Source organism: Globicephala melas, chromosome 19, assembly GCF_963455315.2.
Source record: "Globicephala melas chromosome 19, mGloMel1.2, whole genome shotgun sequence".
NCBI classification, from domain to species: Eukaryota; Metazoa; Chordata; class Mammalia; order Artiodactyla; family Delphinidae; genus Globicephala; species Globicephala melas.
In genome coordinates this window covers 32,526,730-32,538,799 of record NC_083332.1, presented here as the reverse complement: position 1 = coordinate 32,538,799, position 12,070 = coordinate 32,526,730, and the positions used below count along the sequence as shown (strand labels likewise).

Here is a 12,070-nt window from a genome sequence, read left to right as displayed (position 1 = left end):
GATTACTTTTCTGAAGATAGCTGGGACTGAGGGATGCAGAAGCCTTACAGGAAGCAGTGGGGACCGCTGACTCAAGGTGGTCCCGGGGCAAAGCTTCCCTCTCCTCCACCATACCCATGGCCCGTGTCCCAGGGAAAGTCCTTTACTAGTTCACAGGGGAGGAGTAGGAACTGGGCTGTCAACAACCCCAGCAGCCCCTTTTTTTTGTTTGTTTTTGCGGTACATGGGCCTCTCACTGCTGTGGCCTCTCCTGTTGCGGAGCACAGGCTCTGGACGCCCAGGCTCAGCGGCCATGGCTCACGGGCCCAGCCGCTCCGCGGCGTGTGGGATCTTCCCGGACCGGGGCATGAACCCGTGTCCCCTGCGTCGGCAGGCGGACTCTCAACCACTGCGCCACCAGGGAAGCCCCCCTTTTTGTAAATCATCTCTTGCCCTTCCTCCTTCTACCCACCTGAAACTTCCTCAGAGAGTGTATGTAACCCTTAAACACAATGAGCTCATGCTTAGTGAAAGCCACCAGTTCTTCTGAGCAAACGTGATCTCACCTTTCGGATTCACTCCTGGAAGTGGCTTCTCCAACCCCTGGCTCTTCCCCCACCTGCAGGACTCCGAGGACTCTCTCCACCTGGGCGCCCCCCAGGCCAAGGAAGCAGGCCCACCTGCTGGTGTGCAAGGAGAAAATAGCAGGACCTCTCTTGGTTTCTTATCTCATCCTTTCAGTATTTTTATTGTTTATGCATGTTTTATGATGTACATGACCTATTGGTACAAGCAGTCCACAAATATAGCTCGATAGTAATACACATATATGGGGGTAAGCACTCAACATTATTATTCATTTCTACTCTAGGGATGCAAGCAAGCAGGTCTGGAGGGTGCCGACACGAAGGCGTAACGCCAGTCAGGTTCACAATAAATGGTAATTGGGAGCAACGGGGGCCACAGAGGGTTCACGCCCTGCCTGAGAGGACGCTACCTAGCTCTTTGCCATGCCAGGATGGAGGCCTAGGGCTGCCAGATGTTCTGAATTCTGAAGAGGATGCACACATTTTTATTTTACATGAAATCTCCCAATTTTTGAATATTGGCACCTAGTGAACTATGACAAGGAAGAGACACTGGGGGGGTGAAATAGAACACTAGGCTAGATGGTCCCAAGGCTGCCCAGCCGGTGACTTCTGCGTGCCCTGCACTCCTTACCTACGTGATTTCATTTCATCTCTCCCACAACCCTGAGAGGCAGCGCTTCATCGTTCACTGACGGGGAGACTGAGGCTTAAAGACATCAGGGAATTCATCCAGTGTCTACGAAGAGTCTCAAGATGAGGAAACCCCGCCTGCTTTGTGTGACGTGAACTCCCTGGGGTTGACTCCATGTGAATGAGCCCATACTTTGAACCAGCGAGATTCTGCTGGCGGGAGAGAGCCTGGTTCTCAGCGCACCTCTCAAGGGGCAAAAAAGCTCCTCAGCTTTCCAACTACTGCAAACAACTACAAAGAAGGTGACAGGCTGGGGAGAGGGGCTAACTATTCTCATGATTTCCAGGGTCACCAAAGGTCGGGAGCCAGGCCCAAAAGGGAGAGGTGGGTTCAGGGCACCACAAGACAAAACTGGCACCAAGATTGAGGAAGGGAGGGGCAAATGCCTACAGCAGGTCACTTACTGACATATAATAATACTAATATTTACTGGGTATTTAACTACGTGTCAGATATTGTTCTAAGTCTGCAGCTAAGTTATTTCATTTCATCTCCGCCTTATGAGTTGGTGCCTATAGTATCCCCATTATACAGATGAGAAAACCAAGGCACAGTAACACACCAAAAGTCACAAGCTACTGGGCATTTAGATCCAGGCACTCGAAAACCAAAGCCCAAGTTTTAACCTCTTCATCGTCTCTCTGGTGCCCTGACATCATCAGGATGGGCACTAGGGTTCTTCAAGCCTCAATGCTACCCATCGTTATGTGCGAACGGGGGAATTATGAAACAACATGTAGTATGCTGGCTAAAATCAGGAAGCAATGTAAATAGGACTGTGTCTCTTTCATTAGATCAGGGAAACTTCCTCAAGACAGGATGTCAACTTTATTTTAATCTTCAACACTGCTCCATTCTTATGTGCAGAGTACAGGGCTCATAACCCAGGCTGTCCTAGAGAAGGGAAAGAGGCCACTCTTCAACGAGGCATTTCTCTTTTAATTTATTTCGCCTGTGGGGAGAGCAGCTACAGAGAACGCGAAAACAGAATCTCCCGCTCTCAAACTTTTGATAGAAGTGCTGTCTGGGAGGGCTTTCTACAATGATGAAAATGTTCTGTGTCCAATACAGCAGTCACTAGCCACACATAGCTACTAAGCACTTGAAATGTGGCTCGTGCAACTGAGGAACTGAATTTTTAATTACGATTAAAATGGAATTTAAATTTAAGGAGCCCCATCTACCTAGTGGCTACCATACTGAACAGCGTAGCCTCTACAGGGTGTGGTGAGAAAATGGGCTAAATGTCTCTAAATTCGGTCTTCCCCTAGACGGCCTGAGAGCCATCCCCTGCAGAGTCTCTGCAAAGGTTTGGGAAGGAGGAAAGTAGGTGAGGTTTTGCCACAGGCCAGGCTCACCTTGGTCGCTTCTCAGGCATTGGGAGTGGAATGGCTCACATTAAAAATCCAAGTGGAGAACAGCCTTGGGGGTTGGAGGTTCTTGTTTAATACCAAATCACTATAACCCTGTGTCACTTTTAAACATTTTAATATTCATGGGCTCCATTCCCTAGCTGTTTCCAACTGGGACCCAGGGTCTACAATCCCAAGGCCCAGTCTACCCATAATCCCCTTGCCTAAGCCCATGACAAGGTTGGAGGAGAGAAGTCAAAGACAGCCTTTGCTCCTCCACCTAAGACTTGTGCTCTTTCTCTAGGGTCTGGCTTCCAGAAGCAGACCCCTGAGTTCGGAAATGATATCTGTGAGATCAAACGGCAGAGGCATCGAAGGATCATCCTTTTCCCAATACGGCCGGCACTCTGGCTTCTGATCCGCAGGTAGAGTTCGGGCAATTCGGGACTGGCACCTGCAAGAGGAAGAACAGGCAGTTTACCCCTGGGAGGAAATGGCTGGAAGACCCAAACTCATGGGCAACTTGGGGCGACCTTGCCAAGTGCCCCAGTGACGATCCGCTATGACGGTGGCGATGATACACAAGGGTGAGTTTGGGCGGCAGAAAGCAGGTGTGTTTATAAGAAGGAAGAGTTGTTCTTTATGGTGCTGGAACGTCTTTATTTTTTCCACTGCCCAGATCTGTATTACCTCTAATGGCTTTGTAGAAGCCAATCATCGGGGAAATTCAGTTACTCTGCCTTTAAAATGGTGAATTATTTTTTCATTATCTCGACTGTTATTTAAAGTGTGTGATTAAGCCATTATCAGATTTAACTGTTTGCGGGATTTCCATGTATTACTAGATTACTGGGAAAGATTAAATTGAATTTACTGCATTAAAACATCCAAGAATAGATTAAACAATATTACAGACCGGGATTGACTTTGGAGATCCCAGAGATTTACAAGTGTCCCAGCCTGCTGTGCTCAGAAAAAGGCACTCCAAGGAGAGACCGATTTATAAGGATATATGCAAATAGAGGTTAATAATCATTTCCACTGATGAATAGGTGGAGAAAACTTCCACAAAATTAAATTAAGAGGCTAGCAAGAGTGACTCCCTAAGGAAAACACTTAAATCACGGTTTTTATTAAATGGATTATTCATCAATAGTAGAGAAATTAATTATCATACGCAACTAAATTATAGCCTCGTAGGAAGAAAGTTGGGGCGACATCATCGCACCCTGGCAGGCATCTACCTTGCCGAAAGACCACAGCTTACTGGAAATTGGTCTGGGAAAACTCAGTGGCTTTGGCTTTATGTATCTGAAAAGTGATGATCGACAGAAGAAAACACAAATTGCAATAAGAAACGAACAGTTTCTCTACTCTCTTGGAGCACGTGGCGGTGACAGTGCATGCACCAAAAAGAAATACTCTGAGTACATCTGGGAGAGCTGCGTGGTCCTTCCCCACCCCACCTGACCTTCTTGGCATTGTTCTCTAAATCAATTAAAAAGGGGTCCTACCCATCCTCTGTCTTCCGTGTAGGACTAACTATGATGAAGAGATCAAAGAATGGACCATCCTGGACCTATTTCCAAGCCTGACGGTCGAGCAGGCTCCTAACTAAAGGACATCTTCTCCTCTGGGGAATTATTAATGGTGAGGGGATCCCCATGGGAAAACATACTTCAACTTTACACCTATTTTCTCGGGTGGTTAATTGCTATCCTGGCATCCTGTGCACTCAATCCGTCGTACATTACACATAACATTCCAATATATCTTCAGCTCTCCGCATCGGGCCCTGATAATAGCGTCTGTTAACATGCACTAAGTACTATTATGTAGCACATCACTTCATAAATAATAAGATTAGCTGACCTCAGGGCCCCAAGAAGAGTAATGTGTTTAAATGTTCTCATTATTTATTTAAAACAAGAATTAAAGCAACAGAAGCTGCTTTTGACAATCCTCTTAGCATAAATATTAAACTGTTTGCACTGATAAGCCCACACAGAACTGAAGAACAGAGGCACGTTCTGCAGAGTACTTAATAATAATAGGTGTTTTGAGATGTTGCCCCTCACTGCAGTGGGTGCATCTCTGCAGTTCTACAGACAGTCTCTAAATCACATGAAAGGGCTGGGGGAAATTAATATTCAAGGGAAGCTGCGACTAATTACAAAGGAACTCTGCAAAGCTTTTTAAATTGTTCTTTCTCTCTGCCTCAGAATCAGAGGGTAAGGCTCAATTTACCAGGTAGGGAGAGTTATTCCATATTGAGCCTCTCCATCTCACGGCGGGTAAACGATCTGTGCACACACTACCCTGGTTGGCAGATTAAAGGGCTGTGATAAGCGCTGATCCACCTCGAATAGCATAAGGTTTGTCAAAAGTCAACAGAGATGCTTTTTCACCTGGCAGTGCGTTTTGCCCCCTTATTTTGAGAAAGTATTAAAAATGGTAACACCTGCTGCAGAAGTTCGCTTACACTTGTATTGTACAAGCTTCCCAAGCCCACCCAGTTTTCTTTTGGGTGAAGTTGCTCTGATTTTCTACTGTTCTTCCCATGGAAGGACTGGCCGGTGTGGGTACTACCTCCTTCTCATGCCGGCCCTGAGAGGCTAGGAGCTGTGCGCACCCACTGCTTCCCTCTGGGCTAGAGCTAGAACCCCTTGTTTGGTCTCTTCAGGGCCTTAATTCAGGTCTTTCAAGATCACTTTAAAGCTCTTCCTTTAATGCCCAGCGCTCCTCGCCAGTTTCTCAATGGTCACGACTGCGCCCCACAGAAGGCTTGCTGTTGAGGTAATGCATTCGCCTGCAAGGAAGCACAGTCGCCCCCAACTCAAAGCACATTGTCCAATTCAACATCATGCCGGACGGTGGGACTGAAAAAGAAAAGGCTTGAGAATGACTTGAAGGCGTATCTCCCTTTAGGTTTCAATTTCTCCTGCTCAATTCCCTCATTCTGCCTCTCTTCCATCTTAATTTCCTAAGATGGGGAAGCACAGTGGTAAAGACGTTCTCCGGACACCAGGAGCTGCTGCTTCCCTGGGGCATGACATCTTGGGCAAACTTCTTAACCTCACCAAGCCTCAGTTTCTTACTTGTCATATGGGAATACTGATGACAGTGATGACGATGACAGTACATGACTTATGGGCTTGTTGTGGAGGTTACATGGATTAACACATGAGAAGTACTTAGCACAGTGCCTGGCACATAGGGAGCCCTCAATAATTATTAAATACTATTGTTGCTATCGTTACTTCTACTACGAGTGCCAGTGACAATGGGAGATGCCAACAAGAGGGCTGCCTATTGTACCTGTGACTGTCCCCTCCCTTCAGCTAACTGACTGGGTGGCCTCTGGACTGGGGGCAGCTCTGAAGAACCAGAAGCAGCTCTTTCTGGCTTGAAGCAGATTGAGCCTGGGGCTGAATCCCATCACAATGTGACATTCCAGGACGCTGAGGCTTATGTATTCAAGCTGCTACAACTCTCCAGTGACAGGCTAAAATGCTCAGATTCAGAAAGACTTAGCAGTTGCTCCTGAAGACCCAGAATTCATAACAGGTGCTGTCGTTGGACTGTCTGAGCGGCAGTTGTTTCAGGTTGACTTGGCATTTCTCGGAAATAAAGTTGGATTGTTTCTCAGCACGCATGCTCTGTAGCTCTCGCCAAATCAAGGGGCCCTGAGTTCTCTTAGGAAATGTTTTAGGAGTCCTGATGGTGGTGGACACTGGCTGTCTTGTGTCTTTTCCCAAGTTTCCCACAAAGAAGATTCTAAGTTTCCTGTGGGGAATCCGTCCCATCCCTACGCTTGGCCACGTGGTTTGAGTGAGATTGGCTCCACCTCTACAGCCAGGGAAGAGCCTTGACTGGTTTGATCTAATCAGCACATCCTACTCTCCCAGCCACAGGGAGGAGGTTAGGGGAGGCACGTGACCCTCTCCAGGGCAAGACTGAGAGAGTAAATCAAAGGACTGGTCTGGGAACTAAGGGAAAAGGCTTTCTTATCGCCTGGTCTGCGAACTATTAGGATATGTGATCTGGAACCAGCATAGTCATTTTGCTACCACGCAGCAAGGGGCTGGGTCCTGGGTGATACGGTTTGAGTAGCTGGATTGAGTCTCACCTGAAGCTAGGTATGCCTAGACTTTTTCAGTTGCACGAGCTTGTTATTGTTTGAGTTCGGTTTTTCTGTCACTTGCGACCCAAAGAGTCCTGGCTGATATGCCGGCCATGCGTCCCACCCCTCGGTGCCCTCCTGCCTTCTACAACATCCACTGCAGTGGCCCTGCCTGCCAGGCGCATGTTGATGGTCCTCTCTCCAAACTGAGATGCTGCTGATACAGTGCAGAGATCATGTGAAAGCATGAAATCCCTGGCTTTTGTTTTCGATTCCAATAATATTTCCACTGGGGACAAATTTCTACCCAGAAAACAAGAGTGCGCTGGTGTCATCCACACTGGCCTTTGTGCAAAAATAAGCCAGGGCTTCCCTGGTGGCGCAGTGGTTGAGGGTCTGCCTGCCAATGCAGGGGACACGGGTTCATGCCCCGGTCCGGGAGGATCCCACATGCCGCGGAGCGGCTGGGCCCATGAGTCATGGCCGCTGAGCCTGCGCGTCCGGAACCTGTGCTCCACAATGGGAGAGACCACAACGGTGAGAGGCCCGTGTACCGCAAAAAAAAAAATAATAATAAAATAAAATAAAAATAAAAATAAGCCAGTTTTAATGACCAGAGCTGGATGACCTTTCTAAAGAAAGTTAAAAAAATTTCCCTAAAAATTTCTTTATCAAGGATAGCAGATCATTCTGAGCGCAGACAAACAGTAAGAAACTCAGCTAAACAGTAAGGAAGCTACAGTTTCCCCTTTCAACCTTGTGCTCTCTACTCCCATCCTAAAGGGTTAACAAATAAACTCAGATCTACTCAGAAAACCCTGTTCCTTTTATGCGGCATGGCAAGGGGAGCTATGGAAAATAATATATGCTTCATCTCTCTCCCTCCCAAATTCACATTATTTCAATTCAAAGGACTCTGTAGCTACCCTCAAAACTCTCGCTACTTGGGAGTGGTTCTCCCTGAATGACCTAGTGACGTAACAGGAAGCAGTTGAAAGGTGTCACGTCGGCTGGCCTGTCAGCCGACTGTCCAGAGGTTCCCCTCCTCTCCTCTCCCAGGTGTAACTCACGCAGGGCCCCACCGCCTGCTGATTCCCCCAGGGCTACACTTACATTTGGAGGATGAGGACCGCAGCTACATTAGTGAACACTGGTCGCCATGCTGAAATTAACCACTTTAGCTAAAGTGTGTGTTAATTATGGGTATGCAAGTAGTCAATAAAAGGTTAATGCAAGAGCCAGAGAATAAATTTCTTCCCTTATTGCATCACTTCACAGACTAAATGACTAACATTATACTTTGTGTTTTTAATCAATAGGTTTTACAGTAATGTGCTGGCCATCGATTTTAAGAAAACATGTACGGTCTTCCTCCTCGTCCCTAAATTTTGCAACAAATAAAGAAGGACAGGTAACATTTCCATTACTCTTGATGAAATGATAAAGATTTTGGGAGAAGTGGTTCCTGCTAAAAGATTCATTGGGACAAACAGGCGTTAAAAAAAAAAAAAAAAAAGTAGTGCTTCCCTGGTGGCGCAGTGGTTGAGAATCTGCCTGCTAATGCAGGGGACATGGGTTCTGAGCCCTGGTCTGGGAAGATACCACATGCCGCGGAGCAACTAGGCCCGTGAGCCACAACTACTGAGCCTGCGCGTCTGGAGCTTGTGCTCCGCAACAAGAGAGGCCGCAACAGTGAGAGGCCCGCGCACCGCGATGAAGAGTGGCCCCTGCTTGCCACAACTAGAGAAAGTCCTCGCGCAGAAACGAAGTCCCAACATAGCCAAAAATAAAAATAAATAAATTTTTAAAAAAAGTACAAAAAACTAGAACTTGATGGAGAAATATTACCAAGCACAGGCCATTGAGGAGACAAAAAAAATGAACTCCTAAGAGAGAATTCTTTAATGTGAAAGAAGAGAGTAACTCCTGATTAAAATAAGTACATTCCATACATTGTTTAAGCGTCTCGAAGAATCTTAATATGCAGCACTGATTTATTCAATTTTCACAATAACCTGAGAGAGATGGGGAGGCAGGTACCTGAACCACATTTGACGTGAGGGCTGCCTTTCCCCAGATTAATCCAATGGCAGGTGGGAGAGCGGGGCTGCGCAGACCCTGGACATCTGGCTGGCTGTCCTTTCCACCACATTCCATCTTTCTCATGGATTCCCATTTGGACCAAAATGGGTGCTATCCCCTGATTACTTAGCTATTCTTGCCAAACGTAGATATTCAGGAGATTCCAAACCATTTCCGGGGAAAGAAAGGAGCAAAATGCTTTTTTTTTCATGTTCCTGTGACAATAATTACAGCAAATGACTGACAAAACTTTCTCTTCATTCTAATGACTCTGAGGTTCTCATAGCGTAAGCATCTATCATCTATAGAAGTAAAAGATACATCTTCATCTTTTAAGAGCATAAACTACTTCTAATTATACAGTCATCCCCCAGTATTTTCAGGGGACTCGTGCCAGGACCCCCAGTTTGCATACCAAAATCCGTGGATGCTCAAATCCCTTCCAGTTGGCCCTCCGTATCCTTGGGTTCTGTATCCACAGATACAGAGGGCTGACTATATTTATTGAAAAAAACCCCATGTATAAGGGGACCTTCTTAGTTCAAATTTACTCAAGGGTCAACTGTATTCCTGGAGTGACCCTGAGAAAAACCTCCCAACCTCTTACTTTCCTCAACTGTTACACGAAGTTCATGTTTCCCTGGTTCACTGGACTTTGTGAAGATAAAAATTAAATAATATATATAAAAATATAAAAGCCTTTTAAAATATGTAGACTACTGCACAAATGTAGCCCTTTCCTTTGTGACACAAGTTCTATTTTTAAAACACAGCAGATTAGGCAACATTGGCCGGGGGCGTGTAATGCTTAAAAATAAGTGTGAAAAAAAAAGAATAAAATATGTGCAACCAGATAATGAAATATCACACAGCCCTTAAAAAGAATGCATTAAAAAAAATAAGTGTGAAAGACATCACACTTTCTTTTTAAGATTTTTTTTTTTTGATGTGGACCATTTTAAAAGTCTTTATTGAATTTGTTACAATATTGCTTCTGTTTTTTATGTTTTGGTTTTTTGGCCACGAGGCATGTGGGATCTTAGTTCCCTGACCAGGGATCGAACCCACACTCCCTGCATTGGAAGGCGAAGTCTTAACCACTGGACCGCCAGGAAAGTCCCAAAAGACTAGAGCAATTTAGACTCACAACTTCATCAGAAAATATCCAGTCTTCTCCAAGTCAGAGTATTTTTCTGGAATTTTCACTTACAGTGAGGAGTTGACTGTCATCCTGGTTCATGTCAAACAGAAGGCTGTTTTAGGGTATCAGCCACATCACAATACATTCCCTCAAACGGTGTAAACCAGCACCAAGGCTTAAGAGGCTTCACTCAAGTAGAAAACCCTGATGTGATATCACATCAAATCTACGTTTAACCTGCAAGACGCAACTGCCAGGACCAGCATGAAGAAAGTGGGAAATAATGATGTAAAGGGGCAACAATCTCAATGGGCTTCTATGCTGTGGAGGGAGCTCTAGACCAATGTGGGACCTGCATGTTCTCCGTTCTTAGGTTCTCTGGGCCCAGTAAAATCATAGCATCTTGCCACACAGAGTTATTCCAATATTTAAAAGAGAAGTATTGGGGCTTCCCTGGTGGCACAGTGGTTAAGAATCTGCCTGCCAATGCAGGGGACACGAGTTCGAGCCCTGGTCCAGGAAAATCCCACATGCCACGGAGCAACTAAGCCCGTGCGCCACCACTACTGAGCCCATGCGCTGCAACTACTGAAGCCCATGTGCCTAGAGCCTGTGCTCCGCAACAAGAAGCCCACGCACCGCAACGAAGAGTAGTCCCCGCTCGCCACAACTAGAGAAAACCCGCACGCAGCAATGAAGACACAATGCAGCCAAAAATAAGTAAATTTATATATATATAAAAAGAAGTATTTTTTCATATAACACGGGATCTAACTCCCTAATAGTACTTTATGTACCATTTAAGGGATTCCGTGAATAATTCTGACTCTCCATGATGTCTACATTAAACACCACATTTCAAATCTCACTTGGAGTAAGAGGCTACTCCATTGTACTGTTTTTCATGGTCTCACCAGACTTTGTTCCAAATAATCTGTCTTAGAGGTGAGGCGAGCATGCAGACCTGTTTATAATCATCTACCCTTGAGACTTTAAATGCTTTGAAAAGAGAAGAGTGAGTGAACGAATTTATAATTTGTCTTCTTGGACTTTGTGTTACTGCCATCATGGCTCTGTGGACAACCTGACAAAGAAAGAGCTGCCCTGTCATACGAATCACGATGGTCTACTTTGACTGAGGTGGTTGTATGAAATCAGCTTGTTTGATTTGTATAACTCAGTTTACCTACTGCAGAACCACTAAGCAAAACCAACTCCTGAGTGAGGTCCAACAAAGGACACTCTCACTTTCTCTTTCAAAGGCTTTTAACCTCTTGCCTCTGACTCACATGTTAATGTTCTCAGATCAGTAAAGTCAACACACATCAGAGTGAGGAAAAGCCACACTTTGGCCCATGGGTCAGCTCTTTTTGGGGGGGATGGGGTGGGTCAATACACCTTTTTAGCAGGTACTATTTTTTCAGCCATGACCACTCGAGAAGCTTGACTCGACTTAACTTCTGGTTATTTAAAAATCTACTTTTGGCTTCACATTTCAGGGAAGAAGGGAGAAGCCTGATAGAAGAGCTTGCTTAGCTGCTCTAAAAGCCAAATATCCCCCAAATGCTTTTGAATACCAGGATAATGCCATTCAGCCATCTGGATAACCAGCCATTTTGCAAGAAATCATTGTGCTGTTCAGTCTGGATAAACCCTGCTGTCTAGATCTCAGTCAATCAATCAGCATGGTGTGGAGTACCTACTGTGAACCTATACTGTTCCCTCGTTGGGAGGAGAAGGGAGCAGCACAGAGAACAGCCCAGGCCAAGCCCAGCTGCTGCAAATAACTGTGCTCTCCACATTTGTTTGGAACTCACCATTTTCCATGTAAATAATGGTTCTCATCGCTCCTAATTCTTCTCCTCAACACCAGTATTACCTATAATTTCTCTGAAATATAATATTAATATATTATATAGTCCAGTGGCCATGAATAGCAGGGTGTCTGGTTTTGTTTAAGGAAAATGAACATTTAGAGTTCCTACTTGGGATCCAAGAAGGAATTTCCTTTGACCAGGGTTCCCTGTCCTCCTAGCATATGGAAGCAGGGCTTTGTCCCACTCCAGGTCACAGCTAATAGCTCCTCTGACCTGTGGCAAAGACTCCACCAGA

General features: G+C 45.6%; 1 protein-coding gene across 1 annotated transcript in view; it reads right to left on the bottom strand.

Annotated features, from left to right (window-relative positions):
* Nucleotides 1-686: 686 nt before the first annotated feature.
* Nucleotides 687-12,070, bottom strand: part of FTO (FTO alpha-ketoglutarate dependent dioxygenase) — a 374,717-nt gene continuing 363,333 nt past the window's right edge. The window contains exon 9 of the mRNA XM_030832950.2: nucleotides 687-3,066. Within this exon, the coding sequence (XP_030688810.2) occupies nucleotides 2,913-3,066 (154 nt within the window). The 3' untranslated portion in view covers nucleotides 687-2,912. The remainder of the gene's footprint in view (nucleotides 3,067-12,070) is intronic.